Source organism: Silene latifolia, chromosome 9 (assembly GCF_048544455.1).
Source record: "Silene latifolia isolate original U9 population chromosome 9, ASM4854445v1, whole genome shotgun sequence".
Lineage (NCBI taxonomy): Eukaryota > Viridiplantae > Streptophyta > Magnoliopsida > Caryophyllales > Caryophyllaceae > Silene > Silene latifolia.
In genome coordinates, this window is record NC_133534.1 from 202,712,733 (window position 1) to 202,734,216 (window position 21,484).

General features: G+C 40.1%; 3 protein-coding genes across 4 annotated transcripts; 1 reads left to right on the plus strand and 2 right to left on the minus strand.

Annotated features, from left to right (window-relative positions):
• Positions 1 to 509: 509 nt before the first annotated feature.
• LOC141600364 (alpha N-terminal protein methyltransferase 1) lies at positions 510 to 9,420 on the minus strand. The gene is made up of 8 exons (XM_074420587.1): positions 9,158 to 9,420; positions 8,886 to 9,030; positions 8,489 to 8,547; positions 6,341 to 6,460; positions 5,956 to 6,057; positions 4,855 to 4,909; positions 3,295 to 3,392; positions 510 to 923 (listed from the first exon to the last, which is right to left on the minus strand). Exons 1-8 carry the CDS (start codon positions 9,284 to 9,286, stop codon positions 798 to 800), a joined length of 834 nt encoding a protein of 277 aa, XP_074276688.1. The 5' UTR covers positions 9,287 to 9,420; the 3' UTR covers positions 510 to 797.
• A 7,894-nt stretch (positions 9,421 to 17,314) lies between these two features.
• On the minus strand, positions 17,315 to 18,216 carry LOC141602114 (uncharacterized). The gene is made up of 2 exons (XM_074422428.1): positions 17,418 to 18,216; positions 17,315 to 17,322 (listed from the first exon to the last, which is right to left on the minus strand). The coding sequence occupies exons 1-2, from the start codon at positions 18,214 to 18,216 to the stop codon at positions 17,315 to 17,317; spliced, it is 807 nt and encodes a 268-aa protein (XP_074278529.1).
• A 471-nt stretch (positions 18,217 to 18,687) lies between these two features.
• On the plus strand, positions 18,688 to 21,153 carry LOC141600365 (uncharacterized). 2 transcript variants are annotated; one of them, XM_074420589.1, is made up of 6 exons: positions 18,817 to 18,906; positions 18,984 to 19,063; positions 19,174 to 19,420; positions 19,492 to 19,574; positions 19,665 to 19,818; positions 20,570 to 21,153. In XM_074420589.1, the coding sequence occupies exons 2-6, from the start codon at positions 19,025 to 19,027 to the stop codon at positions 20,803 to 20,805; spliced, it is 759 nt and encodes a 252-aa protein (XP_074276690.1). In that variant the 5' UTR covers positions 18,817 to 18,906; positions 18,984 to 19,024; the 3' UTR covers positions 20,806 to 21,153. The 2 variants fall into 2 exon arrangements, with proteins under 2 accessions (XP_074276689.1, XP_074276690.1); XM_074420588.1 differs by having other exon boundaries at positions 18,688 to 19,063.
• Positions 21,154 to 21,484: the final 331 nt, after the last annotated feature.

A 21,484-nucleotide genomic window follows, 5' to 3' on the forward strand; every position in this document is an offset into this window, starting at 1 on the left:
TCAATTAGTCTTTGTGATTGTACTTTGTGATGATTTTTTTTTGTTGTAAATGATTAATTTTAAACAAAAGTCAGAGAAATAAAACAACAAAAACCCAAGACATATTCCGACGTGGGATGCCAACATGGTACTCTCCCAACAGGATCTGAAGAGGAAAAAATATTAGACGGTTTTGCTTTGTCCCACGTGGATTTTGTTTTACAGAAAATCATACTAGCATTCTACACAATAATGCAAAACGGATTTAAATGGCTTGAAATGCTTTTTCTATTAGTCCTCCAAGTATAATCCACCCACCATTTACAATTCGAAGTAGAATCTTTCTTTGAGTTTTCTCAAAGACACTTTAAATAAACCCATTTTCATGAACCACATGAGCAAAATTTTCCGAAGAACACAGCACCAACGTGAAAACTTTCCTTTGGGTCGGATCATAGATTTTCCAAGATGTTATGGATAATACAAACATCAGCTTTTCTTCGGAAAAAAAAAAAAAAAAAAAAAGCTCATTTGTTTCATAATAAAACAACAATTACTCTGTATGATTTTAAACATTTGTAGCATCTGGTACATTGCGCTGATCTCATATATAGAATGGAGAAAGCACATTACAATGGAAGAAGTATACTAAATCATGCCAAATCCCTAAACAACAGCCGACCCGCTAGACAAACCACTAAATCAGATATCATAGGTTCCTTTAGTATTCTAATTTTTAAGCATACATCTTAACTGCGATACTGAAAGGGTCACGCCAAATCCCTAAAAAAACAGCCGACCCGCTAAATAGAACTTTGTCACTTGATGACCGCAGGTCTGTTAGCACGCGACCTGGTTCGAGGATGGTTACTTCTCTTCGGCAATTCTGTCATCAATGCATACATCTTAACTGCGAATAGTTCTTGAGGGAATCCTTTCTGGTCCTGAAAAAGGAGATCCACATATAACTCATACTCGTATAAGTTTGTACCTAAAATTGTACTCCCAACATTTCAATACAATACATATATCTGGTGGTAATAAAAGACGTTCTTCCACGTTGTGTTAACACTAGGTTGTGTTTGGATAGCATTTGAGGACGGAAAGGACAGGGAATACGATGGAAGGAAGGGAAAGGGCGCGGAGGGAAAATGGAACACTTCATATCTCTCCTCCTTCAACCCTATTTGTTATCACCAAAACAAGAAAATTTGTATCCGTCCCTCCCCCTCTCCTTCATCCAAACAAGGCCCAACTTTTTTGAAAGCATTCTATAATTGTCTCTTTCTTTGTCAAATTCAAATAATCCTGTTATGTAATTAAGTTATTTTTGGCCATTAGACAATAACTTAAGTCAATTAATACCTTCATATATTTGGTTGACCCACTTGACTTTGTCGATCAAACTATATCAACCGTTGTGAACATTTTGTTCCACAAACATAAAGTGCATACAAATTTTGCCAGCAAATCAAGCGTCACAGATTTTCGTTCTACCAACTCTTAATTGTATGATGTTTTCGTTCTATGATATACCCTTTTCGCTTTCAATTTTCACAAAAATGTATTTTGAGAAATGTACTACGTATAAAAATTCTCTGATTAAATTCATCATGAAAAATGCTTTCAGAAGAGTATACATTTTAAAAGATTTGCTCATATATTTTGTAGCATACTGAGGTGACAAATTCGTGTCGTGAAATGTGATGAATGATGATGACATATAAAAACTGATAGCATATCTTTTTCCTCAGCCTATATTTTCACTCCACTTCTTTTTAGAATAAACGAGCAATTATGAGTTTTGGGTTTATCTTCAAAAAAAAGTCGCGATCAGGGACTTCAATCAATCAAAATTTCATGAACTTTTAGCTTCAAAGAAAGTTTGGACCAGAGACTTTGAGTTATTAGGGACTTCAATTATCTAATACTCCTTCGTAGTCTTTGTTTTCTTCCCTATTTCCTTATAGAGCTTAGTCACCATTTCTCTCCTATTTCCTTATTTGCACATAAAATGATCCATGGATGGACATCTCTCTCCTAAACCCCTTAGCTCTTCTCAACCACAATCCATCCAGCCCGCCCACCATAAGAGCTCACTCGCACCCCCTCACTCCCTCCTCCATGAAACTACCACAAAAACCACCACGCTCTTATAAACCACCATTCTTTCCCTTTCCCTTTCCATAAAACACACCACTTCTTCCCCTAAAACCACCACCTTCTCCGCTGCCCAATCACAGCCAATATCTCTCTCTAACCAGCTGAAACCACCACCCAACAACCACCATGAATCTCTTTCCCTAATGAGCAAAAACCACCACCTTCTTCTTCACCTGATAACACCAGGTCCCTAAAAACACCCCTCCTCCTCCACAACTCCCTCCAAGCTAGCCCGCCATAACACATCAGTCCTTACCTTGTCACTCTTTCCTTCACCACCCACCACCTCATCTCACCACCCAATACCACCCACGAGTCCACGACAACTCAACTCTACCACCTAATCTCACCAACATCACCACGGAGATCTCTAAATACCTCTTATTGATCTCTGTGATAATCTAAAATTTTCAAGGGGTGGGGATGAGTTTCTAAGGGTTGGGCGGTTATTTTCTCAGGGTCTAAGATGGCGTCAGTGTTGAGGTAGTCGATTACGTGGTTTGGAGCATTATTTTTGAAGGCTGGGTTGGTGTTTGAGTTGGTGTTAGGCAATGTGGATGTGGTGGGCGTTGGATGGGAACTGGGAAATATATGAGAGTATATGGGTGGGTAATACAAGAGTAGAAAGGGAAATGTCTCACTTCCTTATTATTAGCACTGAAAACAAAGGGGAACAAAACTCATAATAGGAGGGAGTACACAACAAAGGCATTTTACAAACATTAACGCATTAGATAAATTATTTCTTCATTAGTTGATGTAGAATGTATCAGTATTCAGTCCTCATTAGGTTGTGCATAAATTTAGACTCATTAACTGTCCATATGGTTTAACCCCATTAGTATATTGTTAATCACACTTGTAGTTGGTGTTATAAAATGTTAACCTTTACTTTGTCATTAATTTTTTAAAGATCAAGTGTCCTCAATGCTATAATTTTTTTGAAGAATGCATGTGTTTGGGAATTCCTTTCAAGTTATTTTAGAATGTCTTTCGAGTTCTTTTGCTAGATTTCAGATTTAAGTCAATCACTCGAAAAGTTCAACTTGTTCAAAAAGTTCAAAATTTTCATATGACAGAACGAAACTAACAAATGATGAACTTCCGCAGATTATTGAATAAATCAACTCATGATGATAGTGTCACCAATACCTTAATTTTATAAACATGCAGCCCACACCTACGAAAAAGATCCTTGAAATATGCATCTGATCTCGTCACGCTGCAATCTGCTTTGTCTAACACGAATCCTGGATTTATTCAACATAATTGAGCATTGCATATGTTAGCTAGAGTAAATTGAATGAATATAAAGGATAATTAGTACACAAAATAACTATATTGGGGCATGATAAAAATAAATAATATCAACCATCGGCATAGCATGTGAGAGTCTACTATCAACTTGTCCAGAAATGGAATACAGTTTGTCACTAATCAATCTAGCACTACACAACGTACTACTGCACCGTCAATCAAATTCCTCTCCATTCATGAAGTGGAACCAAGAGTAGGGAGAACATAAAAATGACACAATAATGTAGGCAGTGACACTCTTAGCAACTCTTCAGTGGCATTCATAGGCACCACATCCACAACCAAGACTCCTAACACTTGGTCTACTTCTGATCCCTTGTCACAACTACCAACCACAAAAGGCACAGTACAATACGCAACTAGCACTGGCATGATTATTTTGCGCCGACATCTTTAAGAGACCAAAAGTAGGTGAATCTCATATTTCCTACGAACAAGCTTCTTAACACCTGAGTGGACGACATCCAAAAGTACCAGGACATGTAGTTGATGACTCTGCTACATATTGAAGAAGCATTTCAAATCACCTGCACTGATCTTAATGCCAAGAAGTATGCCCCGATCAAATTAAGAAATCACCAAAAAAAAGGTAAGAGAATTTATGATTTATATGGATTTCGAATTAAGACTCGACTATGAAGTCACGTGCCTCTAATTAGTGACAAAGCCATCACTTTCTTTAACTAGTTGCATGGCAAGTACGACAAAAAAAGCTAGGTACACAAATAAAATATATCTTTTTACAAACGCTTCAAATTATGATTAAAGTACTTAACACACAACAATGCCGTCCAGGTAAGTCCAGTACATGATAGCTCCATTACTATACAACAACAACAACAACATTACCCCAATGCCTCCATGGCTCCCGCAAATTGCGGGGTAAGGGGGGATCGAATGTACGCAACCTTACCCTTGTGATAGCTCCATTACTATAATCATAAAAAAAGAAAAAGCAAACTATTTCTAGGTACGTCCACTCGATGACCAAGAGATGTAGAGTAGTTGAGAATGTGAGAATATTAATCCTGATTAAAAGACAGTTTCACCTCTTGATGAATTCAAGAGGTTAATCGATATATAATACTGCTACAGCCTTTGAGAATACAACTGGCTCTTAAATTCAAGAGATAGTTGTACTGCACAAACGATAACATACGCATTTCTGAATAGTAAAAAACACTACACAAACACACAGAAGATAAATGAGTTAGAAATGCATACATTGAGTTACATCACATAGGTATCAGCAGCTCAGATCTACAGGTATATTAAGACTTGGGAAAATTGGTGATTCAGTGGTATGATAGAAAGTGAAATGTTATACGTCAAAGAATATGTTGGTTGTAATCATTCTCATAGATATGAAAAAGGAAATGCCAAAATGGTCCTCACCATTTCTTGCAATATTTTCCTTCAGAATGAAAAATCCACCAGGTTTCAGTCCAACCTAACATTATAACAAAAAAAAGATAGGTTACAGTCAGATCTCCATGCTCTCTAAGACCTCCCGAACTAAGATTCGCCATCAGAGTCCATTTCATATAAAACAAAGAAAAAACATCCCAAGATAAGCTTTATTACCGAAGTATCAACTTTGCATTCCCAAGAATCTAAGAGAATAAAAGGCAGGGTTACCAGATTCGCAATTCGTTCAATTCGCTTTCTTAATTCTAATTCGCGATTCGCTCAATTTAGCGAATTCAATTCGCTGGCGAATTACATTATTTTAAAATTCGGTAATTCGTCGAATCCAATTCGCAAAAGGATTATCCTTTTATATCAACAAAGCTAAAAAAAAATCATCTTCCTGTCAGAAATCAAAATCAAATTAAAGCTAAATCTACAAATCTACAATAGTGAATCAAATCATTGTGCTTGGCTTCAAAGTTCAAACTTCAAAATAACCAGGTATCTTGTCTATACTTCAATTTTTCCTGATTTTTTTTGGTTTTTAGCATAATCATATAATTCGCTCATCTTAGCGAATAATTCGCGAATTGGGACGAATTAAGATGAAAATGAATTGCGAATTAATTCGTTCGAATTAATTTGCAATTCGGAGGGGGACGAGCGAATTAGGTAACCCTGATAAAAGGACAAGTTCTCTCAGCTAACAAAGCACAAATATTACCATCCCCTTAAAGGAATTAATTGGGACCCCCTTACTACAAACCACTGCCTAGCCAAAACGGAAGCTAAAAGATAGGAGCTTTCATTTCAGCGTTTCGAAACTCCCAACTCAACAGGTGCAATACATACGTTAAGCAGACGGAGGTGAAAGGGCCTTAGAATTGGCATGAAATAAAAAAGAGTAAAAAGAACAAGCTTAGAGGCTTTACATTGTCCACGTCGGACAATAAGCCGGTACTGTTCCTCCAAAGGCAATAGCTACACTTGCAAGTTGTATCATTCTTTATTTTGTTACTTGCATTCTTTATGGCCACCTACACCCCACTCACAATGAAAAGTAAAACAATTTGAAGGTAAACTCACCTTGGCATTTTTGAAAAATGATATAAAATCGTCATCAGTAAGATGCCCAATGCACCATTGTATCCAGATGACATCATACCTTCCAGGTTCCGGGATAAACTCCTGGATATATAACCTTAATATAAGTACATTTCAACAACATGACTATGGTGATCTGTTCTTTCAATAGAGCCACAACGCAAGTTGTTTGACAAATAAACACAAAATACTTCAATCGTTATATACTCAGTGGTTGTTTAATACTGTACATATAAACATTTCACCAAAAACTTGCATGATACAGGAAGGCATAACTCACAAGTCAACAAAAGGAAAGGTAAGAAAAAACAAAGCGATAACAGCTCTAACATGTCAGTTCAGCAGGCATGAATGTGTTCAACATTACCTGGAGGGGAACACAATAGAAATTCACTGCTTTGTGCTCATCTGCAGTTGCAACACCTTCGGGTGCCAAGCTTTGGCGTGCTGCTCCTAGGAAATGTGAAACAGGCTCAAGAAGGTCCACCTGAACATCGTAAACCAATTTATATAGTACTTGTCTATGAGCAGTGAGACCTAACTACTGAAGTTGCACAAGTAATGCAACTTCCGAAGCGAGAGAGAGAGAGAGAGAGAGAGAGAGAGAGAGAGAGAGAGAGAGAGAGAGAGAGAGAGAGAGAGAGAGAGAGAGAGAGAGAGAGAGAGAGGGCAAAAATTAAAGAAAAAGTAACAAAACAAGAAAATGCCAATGGCAAGGTAACGGATAGAAATAATGGAATAACTCCTGCTGTAAAAGCACGTTCTTTTGTGGCAACATTTCCTCGTCTCTGGAATCATTAGACTACTTACAAGTTACAACCAAAACCCTTGATCTTCTCGAAGACTTAAATGCTTAGTACCCAATCAATGACAATGACAACACGATTTTTGGAGTATAGATAGTCCAGAATGTTCAAAATTAAACTTTTGATGAGATGAGAGCTTATTCAAGCAACATTGGCTACTTCATAGTAGAGCTTATTTAAGCAACATTGACCTATGACGTATGTTTCATCATGCCTAATCTTAATACATTATTTCAGCTTCATCTAGAAAACTTGAGCCTTAGGGGGCGTTTGGTTGGGACAAGGGAAAGGGAAAGAGAATCGAAAAGGGAAACGAAAGGAAAAGAATGGGTTCCCCTTTAATCTTACCACATGGTTGGTTTGAAATGGGTAGAGGAATAATAATTAAAAAAATACTCAAAACAACCTCACCCCTAACCACCACAATTGGCCAAGAACCACCCAATTGGCACTGACTTTAGGCACTGGCCGGCGTCCTCAGCCCCGCACCTTCCCTATGCCGGTGACCGCAACCCCACACCACTCTCACCCTTATCGAAACCCACCACTCCTCGTCGGAATCATCCACCTCTCACAACAAACACCAATAAAACTCATCCCACACCCCCGAAACCACCTTCCCCACTTCCCAAAACATCAGATCTGGTGTTTTGGGGAGTGGGGAAGGTGGTTTCGGGGGTATGGGATGGGTTTTATTGGTGTTTGTTGTGGTGTTTGTATGTTAAAGGTGGCTGATTTGCGTGGTGTTGGCGGTCGAAGGGAGGCGCCTGCCATGACGACCGGAGATAGGCGGCACCGGCGCCGGCGTCAGTTCTGGTGTCCGTGGTGGTGGTGGTGGGGGTGGCGGGTGTTGGTAGTGGGTGGTGTATGGTGGGTGTTGAAAGTTGTAGTAGTGGTGATGGGGAATGGATTTTGAAACCCTTGGGGGGGTGGAGTATCAGCTGCACTATCAGTTTAGAGGGTTTGGGGGTGAATCATGTATGGAAAATGGGTAACAAAAAATGACTAAACAAACATCAACAAAAGGAATGGAAAGAATTCATTCCCTTTTTTCTTTCTTAAAGACCCCCAACCAAACGCCCCCTTAAGGGTTTGTTTGGATAGCAAAATAGGAGGAAAGGGAGGGGAGGGGGATGCGAGGAAAGGAAAGGGAGGGAAGAGAAAGGGAAGGGGAATAAAGCATGGGTGTTTCATGTTTGGATAGAATTTCCCTCCAAGAACTTCTCTATGGCGGACCGATTTTGATTTGACTTAGAGGGGAAATCGATTCCCCCCCCCCCCCCTGTTTTTTCCACCAAATCCCATAATCCAAACGAGCCCTAAGAGATCCATATACCAATATTCTTAACAAACAGAGAAAATGTGAACGTGCCAGTTCAGTATATTGGGTTATTACATACTTTCTGCCCTGGCGGGTCGACCTAGATGCTCAGAAGAACATGCTGCAAATTACCCAAAAGAATGACTCTTTTGCTCATGTTTTCCTTTGAACACAAGTGACAAACCCTAGACTTCACGACGAAAGCACATGCATCTTGGACTCACCACTAAATAACTTCCTACAACTACGACAGACAGCTTTACTTGCAAGTTTTGTTTTGGTGGCTGGAAGTTAGAAACCGAACTATCCAAGCCTCAGGAACTGAAAAATGTCAAACATCTAAGATTCAATTCCTAAGATATGCGCAAGTAGGGATTAAAAAACTTACCTCATGGAAGTATCTTATAAGGAGATTCTTGGTCACTCTACCAATGCCAGAACCACAATCTGCAATAGGGTTAAGCAGTTGCTATCATATTTCTATGCCGCATCAAGCTTAAAAGAGGCGGGTACTTTAAACTAAAACAAATATAAGAGAACTTTTTAAGGAATTGAACGAACTATAAGTTATCTGGGTAATAATCAATTCCTCTATAAGTTATGTAGTCCATATCCTTTGGGTATTGAAGCGCAAATACAATATCCTAATACCAAAACGTAACTGGTATCTAGAAATCAATGTTTTCACTTAGCTACACAACAGTGTTGCTAGGTTTACTTGCAATTTGGGCCTAGAAAAATCAAAGATTTGGCAGTGAAAATAAGTGATGATTTAGAAAAGGTACCTAAAGAGACGAGTTGACGATTTGGGCCACCGATAATATGGAGGTCGGTGAAAAGGGTTCTAAGAAAGGCTTCACTGGAGGTAATATCAGCATCACTGACATTCCCATATCCACCAAGTACTCCTTCTACTGATGCCTCCACTTCCTTCCATATGTATGTAATTCAACATTAATTAATTAATTAATACTCGTTCCGTCTCAATCATTTGTTTAACTTTGATTAAAATATCCGTCACAAGTAAACGAATGAAAAGAGAAAGAAAGAGACAGACTTGCCAATAGCCGACGCCGTTGCGGTACCAATCGAGGCGCTTGTCAGACTCGCCGCCGACGTGCTCTGCCCACATTTCCGCCGCGTTGTTGAAGACGCGGCCGTCTGAGTCCACTCCAGCGCTTTCCATCTCAGGGTTTTCAAGCACCACACCACTAATTAAACAAGGGATTCTAAATTTCACTTATTATTACCACGTGTAGGGGTGATATGACTGCGCGTGAGCAAGTCGAGGTCGAGCTTAGGCTCGGTCAAAGCTCTGATGACACGGTTCAATCAATGTTGATAGTTTATACTAGTGTAACACCTTAAGAATTCACGGGATTATATTAATATTTTTTGAAAATAAATTTCTCTAATAAATCCGTGCAATGAATGTTGGATGGTATAATTCTTTGCCTTATTAGAAAATTTAACAAAATTACGCATTGTATTTTGAAATGAAATTGTCTGAACTGGATTGAATTAAACTGAACTAAAATAAACTGAATTAAACTGAAATAATAATAATAATAATAATATAATTCTTGGTGTGGAGGGTTTTGGGCCGTTTCAAAAGCTACGAGTGGTTTTCTTTTTTGGGTGGTGGTCGGCTTTTCGACGCCGTGGTACGCAAGGAAGGGTGTTGGGTTGTTGTCCTTTCATGCCTGAGCTAGTTAGGTACCATTGTCCTTTTTCGAGTCTTCATGGGTGTCGGGATGGTTTCGGTAAGGGCCTTACAAAGGCAGCTTGGCAGAAACACTTACAGGTCCGACATTGTCATGACGGGGCGTTGGACCTTACGCGGCAGACTCTTTCTGATAGTTTGACTGTTTATTCCAATGCCGAGAGTTCTTTGAGACGGATGGGGCTCTGGTTGTGTGGGGTGTGTTTTATGACCCGTACTGTTAGAGCTAGATGTCGGCATAATCGGGGTGATTTTGTGGAGCATCCGGGTGTGTTGATGGCATTTACACCTTCCATATTCATGGTATTCCGAGACCTTTGGCTCCTTCTACTTCGGTTTCTTCTGATGATAGTGTAGAGCTCGTTCAGTGGTCTATATCTTATTTGGATCGTTCTTGTCTTTAGGCCTTCGCATCGTCAAATCTATTCCTCCTAAGTGCCGTCTTGGGTTTGCTCGGGCTTTGAAAGGGGCCTTGGATGCGATGTTTGATGCCCCTAGTGATCTTTCCCGCTGGGTTCGGTTGCTTGTTCTACCCCTTTGTTTGCTCGGGACTTTTGCTCCTCGGAGTAATCATGAGTGTCGGACACTATTCGGCGTCAAAGATCGGGAGGAGTGTATTGCCGGGGCTATACTTGCTTGGGGAGACCTGGGGGGTTTGCGGTTATTCTGAGGAGTGTTTTTATGAGGGTCCTTCTTCATTTTCTCGTGGATGAGGAGTGGATTTGAGTGAGCTTAACCTCCACCAATGTCGGCGGAAGATTTCGATGGCCATTATCTTCTTCTTTGTCACGAGTGCTTTCTTCTCTCGGGGTCGCCCCCTACTCCGATGCCACTCTCGTGGCCTTGCGTGAGAAGCATCATGTTGCCCCGCCTCCTTCTTTGCCTCCTCGTGCGGGGATCATCATCCTCTGGTTGCCTCTTCTATTTGTGATCTTGGATATGATTCGGAGCTTCCCTCGCGGCACTTCCTGTGGGAGGGATGGTTTTCGTGCCCTTGACACCTTATGGATTGTTTGAGTGGCGCCGCTCTTTGTGGCTATTTCGGATGATTTGATCACTTCTATTATTAGGGTGGTTAATCTTTTTCTTGAGGGCCGTTGTCCTCTTCCTCTGGGTGAGTACATTGCCGGCGCCCCTCTCACACCACTCGTTAAACCGGGTGGTGGGGTTCGTCTATTCTTTGTTGGTACGGTTTGGAGACGGCTTGTCTCAAGGTTGGTGCTTCTATGGTTGGTCCGTCCTTATCTTCTTATTTTGATGGGCTTGATTCGGGGTTGAGGTGTCCGGTGGAGGAGAGGCTATCTTGCATGCCTTGAACAGAAGCTTATTGAGGATCGGGGGACTCGGGTGGGGCTTTCTATGTTCTTTGGTTGATTTCGAGAATGCGTTCAACCTTGTTGATCGTTCGACCATGCTTCGGGAGGTCCGCCGTCGTTGCCAAGCACTTTCTGTTGGGTGGAGTTTTGTTATTCCGGCCCGACCCGCCTTTTTATGGGGAGCACTGCTTGTGGTCTTGTCAGGGTGTTCAGCAGGGTGATCCTTTGGGCCCTTTGCTTTTCGCTTTGGTTTTGCATCCGTTAGTTTGCAAGATCCGGGACACTTTTGACCTTACTTTGCAGGCATGGTACTTAGATGATGGCACCATCGTGGGTGATACTTTGGAGGTGGGGAAGGTCTTGGATTTGATTATGGTGGACGACCCTCTTTTTGGGTTGCATCTTAATGTTTCCAAGACGGAGGTCTTTTGGCCTGTTGAGGATCCTCGGAGTCGCCTTCCTGGGGTTTTCCCCCCTTCTATTTCTCGGCCATCACGTGGTGTTACCGTTTTGGGCGGACCTGTCAGTGCTTGTTCTGATTTTAGCAGTGCGGTTGTGGCGACGAGAGTAACTAAGACCATTGAGCTAATGGATTTGGTTGCGAGGATTGAGGACCCGCAATGTGAGTTGCTTCTTCTTCGAGCTTGTACTGGTATTTCCAAGCTTTACTTCTCACTTCGTACTTGCTCCCCTACTGTTTTTGGGTCTGTCCATCTTCCTTTTGATGCCACTCTGCGTTCTAGCTTGGAACGTATTGTCACCGCGTCCGGGCCGGGTTTTGGGGATTGGCAGTGGCGCCTTGCTACTTTCCCTTTTCAGCTTGGTGGTCTTGGTGTGTATGCGGCGGGGGATGTTTTATTTTATGCCTTTATTGCGTCCCGCTTGCGTCTGTTTGGTTTTGCGAGGCTAAGCTCCTCGGCCCTTCCGGTATTGTAGCTGCCGGCCCCGCTTTTGATGATGATGCGCGCAGTGTTTCTTGTGACTACAGGATCTCGGTGTTTTAGGTAACCCTTGTGAAATTCGCCCCCAAACTTATGAAGAAATTGGCGGATATTTATTTCGCGACGGTTCTTTCTTTGCCTCGTAGTCTTTTTTTCTCTTTGACGCCACGCCAGATTGCTTTATGGCAGTCTCAGCGGGGTTCTCACTCCTCTGATTGGTTGCGTGGGTTCCTATTTCAGGGTTGGGTCAGACTATGAACGGGAGGACTTACGTTGTGTCTTTGGGATATCGTCAGGTGTTCCGTTATTCACGGTATCTAGGCCCTGTCCGCTTGCTCTCGGGTTTTTCTTTGAGGATGTTTTTGGGGACCATTTGTTTCAGATCGATACTACCAATAATAATAATAATAAATATTATAATAATATTATTCATTAATAATAATAATAATATACTTCCAAACACAATCTTAAAAAAAAAATACTTCCAAACACTACCTTTAAAAAAAAGTTTGTCAAACACAACCTTTAATATTTTTTTTTTTTGTCAAACACGACTTTTTGGCCAAATTTTGACAACTTCTTGCAATGGGGTGACTTTTAGACTACATTTGAGAAAGTAAACGAGGTTGATTTGAGGTGTTCTTGGACTAATTGGAAATGTGTGAGTATGAGCTTTCTAGGGGTTGTCAATACAAAGGTCAAATGTAGCCTTATGTGGGGTCAATTTGTGCATAAAGTAAGGTCACCTTTGACCACTGTTTAAATTTATATTTGAGAAACCCTATGTGGTGCATAAATATAGTAATAATAATAATGTATTTGTAATATAAATGGTAACTTTATTAATAATAATATAATATATTAAATAATAATATTATAAAATGATAATAATAATTATTAATATATTATATTATAAAAAATAATATAATAATAAAAATAAATACGTTATTAATAATATTATTATAAATAATAATAATAATAATAATAATAATAATAATAATAATAATAAAAGTTCGCTTAAAAATAATAATAATAGATGTAATATAATAATAATAAATATGTTATTAATAATATTAATAAAATAATAAATATAATATAACAATAAAACAATAACAATAACAACAACAACAACAACAACAACAATAATAATAATAATAATAAATATTAATAGTACTAATATTACCATTAATGATAATAATATAATAAAAAAATATATTAAATATAAATAAAATGATAATAAATATAATAAGGATAATAAATATAATAGTTATATAATAAATATGAAAAATATATTAATATAATAATAACAATAGTAAATAAATTAATATAATAATAATAAGAAGAATATAAAATAAGAATAATAATATTAATGTTGAAATAAACTTATCTGAACTGAACTGAAGTGATTTGAATTGAACTGAATTAAACTGAATTGAACTGAAATTAATAAAGCTGAACTAAACTTATGAAGACTGAAATAAAGTCCAAAATAACAGAGCCTTACTGTCATTACGAACCCAAATATGAAACAGTTGTTTAATGAGGGTGGTCGTCATGCCAACCACTTTAGCTTGGTGTGTCTAGAGCTCCTAACTACACAAAGCAAAATGGGTTGAATTTATTGTTGAGAAGTAGAGAAGAGGCAGTGAATAAAGGGAATTGTATTGTGTTTATTCCATTTAGCAAAATGCCTTTATATAATACAAAGTGATCCTAGTAAATAGGAAACAAATGATATAGCAAATCCCAAAGATAAAGGTAGAATAACAACTTAACAGCTAGAATATCGATATCGTATCATTCCGATACGATATGCCTAATACCCCCCCTCAAGTTGGAGCATGGAGGTCCACAATGCCCAACTTGGCGAGAAGAAAGCGAAACTGGTTAACTCCCAACGCCTTAGTAAGAATGTCAGCCAATTGCTCATTGGTAGAAACATGGGACGGTACGACTAGGCCATCGGTAATAGCATCTCGAACAAAATGGCAATCGATCTCAATATGCTTGGATCTTTCGTGGAATACGGGATTTTGTGCGAGGTGTAGGGCCGACTGATTATCACAAAATAACCGCATGGGGCAAGAGAGGGAAACTCCCAAACAGTCAAGTAAACCTTTCAACCACTTGAGCTCACAAACAAGAGACGCCATAGCACGGTACTCCGCCTCGGTGGAGGAAAGTGAAACGGTATGTTGTTTCTTAGTCTTCCATGAAATTGGAGAGCTACCCAAGGAAACAAACCAACCTGTAACAGAGCGACGAGATGTAGGACAACGACCCCAATCAGAATCGCACCACCCGGATATAGTGAGATCCGCTTTGAGCTCAATAAAATTCCTTGACCAGGGCTCCCTTTAAGGTAGCGAACAACTCGTAGCGCGGCCGCCATATGTGCTTCCCGAGGCTCCTTCAAGAATTGAGACAAAAGATGGACCACAAAGGAGAGGTCGGGACGTGTCACGGCCAAATAAACCGGCCGGCCTATCGGCGACGGTAGCTCTCGGCATCAGGAAGAAGAGGGCTCGTATCAGAGGCAAGGGTATGTTGTTGCTCAAGAGGTGTGGTGGCCGGTTTGGCCCCTAATAAGCCAGTTTCCGAGATAATATCAAGAGCATACTTACGTTGGGTGAGAAAAATACCGTCACGGCTCCGTGCAACTTCGAGGCCAAGAAAATATTTTAAAGGACCCAGATCTTTCATATGGAAGCACTTGCTTAAATAAGCTTTAAAAATAGTCAATGCATGAGAATCGTTTCCTGCGATAATGAGGTCATCAACATAGACAAGTACATGAAGACGTACCGTGTTACGGGAAAAAGTAAACAAGGAGTAATCCGAGTAAGACTGCTGAAAGCCATAGTCACGAAGTGCACCGGCCAACTTGGCAAACCAACATCGCGGGGCTTGTTTTAGGCCATATAGCGACTTCTTGAGACGACAGACTTTGCCTTCCTTTCCCGTGGCAAAACCAGGTGGAAGCTTCATATAAACTTCCTCGGACAAGTCACCATGTAAGAATGCATTATGAACATCCATTTGGTGAAGCTCCCAATTCCTAACCGCAGCGACAGCTAAGAAAGCACGGATAGTAACCATTTTTACAACAGGTGCGAATGTCTCACCATAATCAAGCCCTTCGACTTGATGATTGCCATAAACAACAAGCCTCGCTTTGTACCGCTCAAGGGAGCCATCAGATTTGTATTTGATTTTATATACCCAACGGCGTGAGAGCTTTCTTATCGGGAGGAAGATCTAATTCCCATGTGCCATTATTTTCAAGGGCCGAGATTTCGTCTTGCATTGCACGACACCAATTATCATCCCGAATGGCGGCCCGAAATGATGGGGGCTCAACTCCTGTAGTAATGGCAGCAAGGAAATTTCTATGTCTAGCAGAAAATTTATCACAATTTACATAATTTGCTAAAGTATAGGGTGTACCTGAGGACGATGAAGGGGAGCGTGGTGAGTCTGGCGGAGACGGACTTTGCGTAGTATCCAAAACATAACCTGTAAGTCTGGAATTCGGGAATTTTTGGCGCTGCCCACGACCCATATCCGGATTAGATGGAGTCTCATTTGAAGCACCGGACGAGACTGTTGCATCAGTGGCTGCGGCATCAGGGGTTTCGACACTAGCAGAAGCGCCGGTATTAGTTGCACTATTCCCGTCGGTATTATCAGGTGTAGTAGCAGCCGAGTCGTGGGTATGACTGGGCACATCCTCAGAAAAATCATCAGTGGGTAGGGCATACGGCTCATCAGGAGAATCAACAAAGGAGTAGGCATGATTTGGGAATGTATCCTCGTAAAAAATCACATCGCGAGAGACAAAAGTCTTACCCGTCTCAAGTTCATACACTTTCCAACCTTTTTTGTTATGAGGATACCCTATAAATACACATTTACGACTCCGGGGCTCAAATTTATTACCCCCATGTTTTTGATTGTGCACAAAACAAAGGCACCCAAATACTCTCAAATTCAAGTAGGACGGAGGAGTACCGAACAATTTTTCATAAGGTGTTTTATGAGCAATTAAGGCCGATGGAGTACGATTAATTAAATATGCTGCAGTAAGAATGCACTCACCCCAAAATTGTTTCGGAAGCTTACTTTGAAAGAGTAATGCACGAGCAACATTTAAGATATGACGATGCTTACGCTCGACACGCCCATTCTGCTCCGGCGTACCGACGCAAGATGTCTGGAATAAAATACCCTGTCGGAAGAAATATCCTGCCATACAATTAAACTCATTGCCATTGTCACTTCGGACAATCATGACCTGTTTTGAAAATTGAGTACGAACCATGGATAAAAAATGCATAAACATGTCGGTAACCTCTGTCTTATCCGTCAACAAATAAACCCAAACTGATCGGGAGTGGTCGTCAACCAAAGTTAAAAAATACTTTGCGCCACAGGATGATTGAATACGATATGGACCCCATAAATCGCAGTGAATTAATTCAAAAATATCAGAAGCAATATTATCACTTGAAACGAAATGTTGACGATGTTGTTTGGCTAAATGACACACATCACAAACCAAATTTTTATTTGGACTAAAATTACTAGCTAGGGGTATGAATTTCACCACTTTATCAGCTGCATGCCCAAGCCTCCGATGCCATAAATCAAACGTGCCAGTAGTACCCACTTGATTAATTCCTGAAGCAATCTTTTCCGAGCAAAGCCAATAAAGTCCGTCTCGCAACTCACCAACTCCAATCATCATCCTCGAGGACCGGTCCTGTATATAACAAGAATCTTTAGCAAATTTAAATAAATAATCATTATCGGTAGTTAATTGTGATACGGAAATAAGAGGCAAGTAAGACTTGGAATAAATAAGACACGTCTCAAAGTAATTGTGCCACTGAGTTGTACCGTCCCCATAATAGAGGCTATAACCTGATGCCCATTCGGGAGTCCAACCGGACGAGGTGGAATCGTAATTTGCTCCGTAAAACTCGCTAAATCACCTGTGACATGATTAGACGCACCCGTATCTATAATCCAATTATGAGACATACCAGATAACCGATCGGAGGATACAATTGAGTGAGTGGAAGAGGATGGATCAGCGTTGGTAAAAATCAAATTAGCACGAGCAGTATTTGAGGACCCAACACCTTGCGAAGTAGAGGCCCCGGCACCATCTCCATGACCCGCCCCCCCTGCGCGAAGAAACTCGGCGAGTACGAGGACGCGAGCCCCACCAGTCAGGAAACTTATTTGTTTTAAAGAAGCAATTGTTAACAGCATGACCATTGACCTCACAAAACGAGCAGAATTGTTTCCGACGCTCGGCTTTTTCTTTTTCACGTTGAGCTTTCCAATCAATTGGAGGACGAGCAGCACCAGGCATTGCGAAGGCCATAATATCCGGTGTCTCGGGGGTGACAGCAGGCGCAAGGAGGCGCTCTGCCTGAAGGGCCGCATGATAGGCTCGGTTAACAGTAGGTAAGGGAGTTAACTGAAATTGTTGATTACGTAAATTACCGTATAGAGTATTATCAAGCCCCATAAAAAACTGATGGAGACGTTCATTATCAAGACGGGTAATCGCCTTGGAAGCGATATTACAGGTGCATTTCCCACATTCACAGGTAAAGAGTGGTTCATGGACAAGAATAGCATCCCATAAACTCTTTAATTTACCATAGTATTGGGTAACAGACATACCTTTGGTTTGTTTGCAATTACCGAGATCGGTTTTCAGATTATGAATAGCAGTGCCGTCGACCACCGCGAATTGTTCCTCTAGATCAGCCCAAACAGCAGCGGCGTCCTCGACATAGGGCACGCTTTCCAAGATAGACGGAGCAATTGTATTTCGTAGCCATTGGACAATGGTGCAATTGACGACCTCCCATTGTCCAAGCAGAAAAGCATCAGTAGGTTTTTTAATGGAACCGTCACAAAAACCAAATTTGCGACGCGATTTGAGAGACATCCTCATGGAACGACTCCAATCATCATAGTTAAGGTTTGTTAATTGAACTTGAGAAATCTTAATTCCCGGAATATCACCAGAGCCGAGAAAATAAGGAGAAAGGGGATCAATTTTTGGGGTAGAACTGTTTTCAATGGTATGTGTGGCAGAGTCGTTGCCAATAGCCATGGCAGGACGAAAGTAGGGTTTTGTTTTGTGGTTTTTAGAAGAAAAAAACGTGGCTCGATACCATGTTGAGAAGTAGAGAAGAGGCAGTGAATAAAGGGAATTGTATTGTGTTTATTCCATTTAGCAAAATGCCTTTATATAATACAAAGTGATCCTAGTAAATAGGAAACAAATGATATAGCAAATCCCAAAGATAAAGGTAGAATAACAACTTAACAGCTAGAATATCGATATCGTATCATTCCGATACGATATGCCTAATATTTATCCATATTCACACAATATGGTATGCAATCCCGGATAGTGTTCGTCTGTTTTCAAAAGAGTATTTGCATTGAAGAAAAAAGGTTACCTATTTGCAACCATTAAATCATCCAAAAATTTAATCTGGACCGTTCAAAAGTAATAAAGGTCAATTTATTTTTAAATAATGGAGAAAATCCGGACCACCTAAAAAAAGCTCTTCATTGTACGGCATAAACTCCGTGGGACAGTTTAGGTGACAAGTGTGATAGAGTGATGTATAACTGTACAAGTGTGAATGAATGACGTGGTTGTACAAGAACCGGGGAAAAAAAAAGTACAGTATTTCCCTATTTGAGCGAAATGAAATAAATGGAGGCAGGATAAGGAAGCATATTGGAAATTGGAAGCAGGCAGGCAAAAAATGCGGTTGATGAATCATCTAAGGTATATGATGTATCAGCGTTGTTTACAATTCAGAAATAATTATAATTATAATTGCAATGTGTATTCCTCACCAACAGCTTGTTTCTCCTCCATCCCTCAACCTCCTGTTTCTGTTTCTATGGTTCAAGGTGCTTCTCGGGGTATTGGCCTTGAATTTGTACGTCCCTTTTCCCTTTCTTTCGGAATTATTAAGTTGCTGGTATTAATTATATTGGTCCATAGAGTATGTATATCTATGTGTTGAGTGAGTGAGTAAGTGGTTAACAGGTAAAACAACTATTGGAAAAAGATAAGAGAGGGCATGTTGTGGCTACCTGTCGGAATCCAGAAAATTCAAGTGGACTTGATGATCTGAAAACCAGATATAGTGACCGCCTTAACATTCTTAAATTGGATGTCACCTCTGAAACCACCATTCAGGCAGCAGCTCATTCTGTGACACAAACATATGGTCATCTTAATCTTCTTCTCAATGCCTCTGGAATTCTTTCCATACCTGCTGTGCTTCAACCAGGTAGGTGCTATACACTTCAATTCTACTAGGAGTAGAATACAGACGCTTCAATTCATTCATCTTAAATGCAGAAACCAGCTTGACCAAAGTACACAAGTCGGCTATGATGCTTGCATATGAGGTTAATGCTGTCGGTCCTATTCTAGTCATCAAGGTAGGTAGGTAGGTAGGTACACTTTCAATTCAATTCAATTCTATGGTAATATGTATGCTTTTTGTGATATGTCATTTTATTGGTTAACAGCATATGTGGCCCCTTTTAAAGGCTGGAGGAGGTGTAGGAACTACGAGGGAAGCTGCAGTTGTGGCAACTCTGAGCGCCAGGGTCGGATCTATTACTGATAATCACCTTGGGGGTTGGCATTCTTATCGTGCCTCTAAGTCAGCATTAAATCAGTGTATGTTGCATTTTTCTTCATAACTACCAATACCTTAGTTCTGAGCTGTTTGATTACACACTTGCACAAATATTGCCGTCTGCCGACCATATTATAACTAGGAAGAATACACAGCCCAGTGCTGAAAGATCCGTAGTGGCGGTCTTACTGGGTTAAGCACTCTCCATAAATTTACTGGGTTCAATTTCCGTAAACTAAGCCATTAAACATCCTCGAGTCATTGAAAAACTAGTTAGTGAAAAGCAAACTTCGTAGCAGCTACAATATTCGTCTTACTGATAGCTTGATTAGGTGTTCTTATGTGAAGTATGTCACTATTATTGTTTTTGTTCGGAACCTATAATTTTAGTGTAAGCTTTCATGGTGAAACAATTTGGTTTGCTTATTAACTTATACAGCGTACTGTATTTGTTTTAGCTTGCATCAAAACTGAACAGCACCCAGGCAAAACTAATTGGAATCTAGGTGTGATAGTAGTGTCTTTCTTTGATCTCCGTCACAATAGCAGAGTTGGTATGTTACTTCGACACTTCACTTCGGGTGTGTGTCGCATGTCAGGCGCTTAACAGTGCGAACACGACACCACTTCGATACTTCACTTAAGGCAATGTACATGCAATTTTTCACAGAACTCGTCTCCGATACTCTTAGCCCATGTCGACATGTCGTGTATGAAATGTAGTAGTCGATTCGAAGTAACAAAGGAGAGTCGTACTTCTTGTAATTGAAGTTTTGCTTCTTGTATGTGCAGTGACTAAAACAGTTTCAGTGGAATTTGCACGTAAGAAGGATCCTATTGTTTGCATTCTGTTGCACCCAGGCACAGTTGACACCGATTTATCTCGGCCATTTCAGAAAAATGTGCCACAAGGCAAGCTTTTTACCAGAGAATTCTGTGTCAATAAGCTTCTTAGCATCATTGACGGAGCCAAGATTCAGGATAATGGTAAATTCTTTGCATGGGATGGTCAGGAAATTCCCTGGTAACACTTCTTATGGCAGCCAAATGCTCACCAGACAAATGGGTCATTGGGTTTGGTTGATCACGAATTTTAACTAGGGTCATTCAGTTTTACTTTGATTTTAATAGGGTTTATTTTAGTTAGCCGGTTTGTGCTATTTAGGCCCCGGTGCGGATTGAGTTTGGACCTGTTTGGTCAATATTAGACTACGTGAGTTTCAAAAATTGAGTTCAGGCAGCCGCTTTAATCAGTTTGTGCTATTTCGGGGCAAAACGAAGCCAGTTGGGTTGTTGATACTAGATACTAGTTCAGGTGGGTTTCAATAATTAAGGTGGGTGTTAATAAGTTATACCCATTACTTTAATGAAGAAAATCACAACTCTCCTTAATTAAGTTAATATTGATTCAAATGTATTCATGTTCGAATATCTTTAAGTGTGTTAAATTTGATTTAATTTCTTCTAAAAAAAAATTTGATTCAATGCCGGTTTGATTCAGATTGAATTAAAATTCGGAAACTATTTAGATTTAGTCTTATCTAGTCATCAATCGGGCTATCAGTTCAAATATTTTTAATTGGTTTTTTTTACCAATTTAGGGTTTTTTTTGTCTGTATAATTTTGTACTGTGTTGTTCACTAAAGTAAAAGTCCGTCTCTTCAAAGTTTTGGGATGACACATAAGTAAAAAGAAACATGTCTGGAC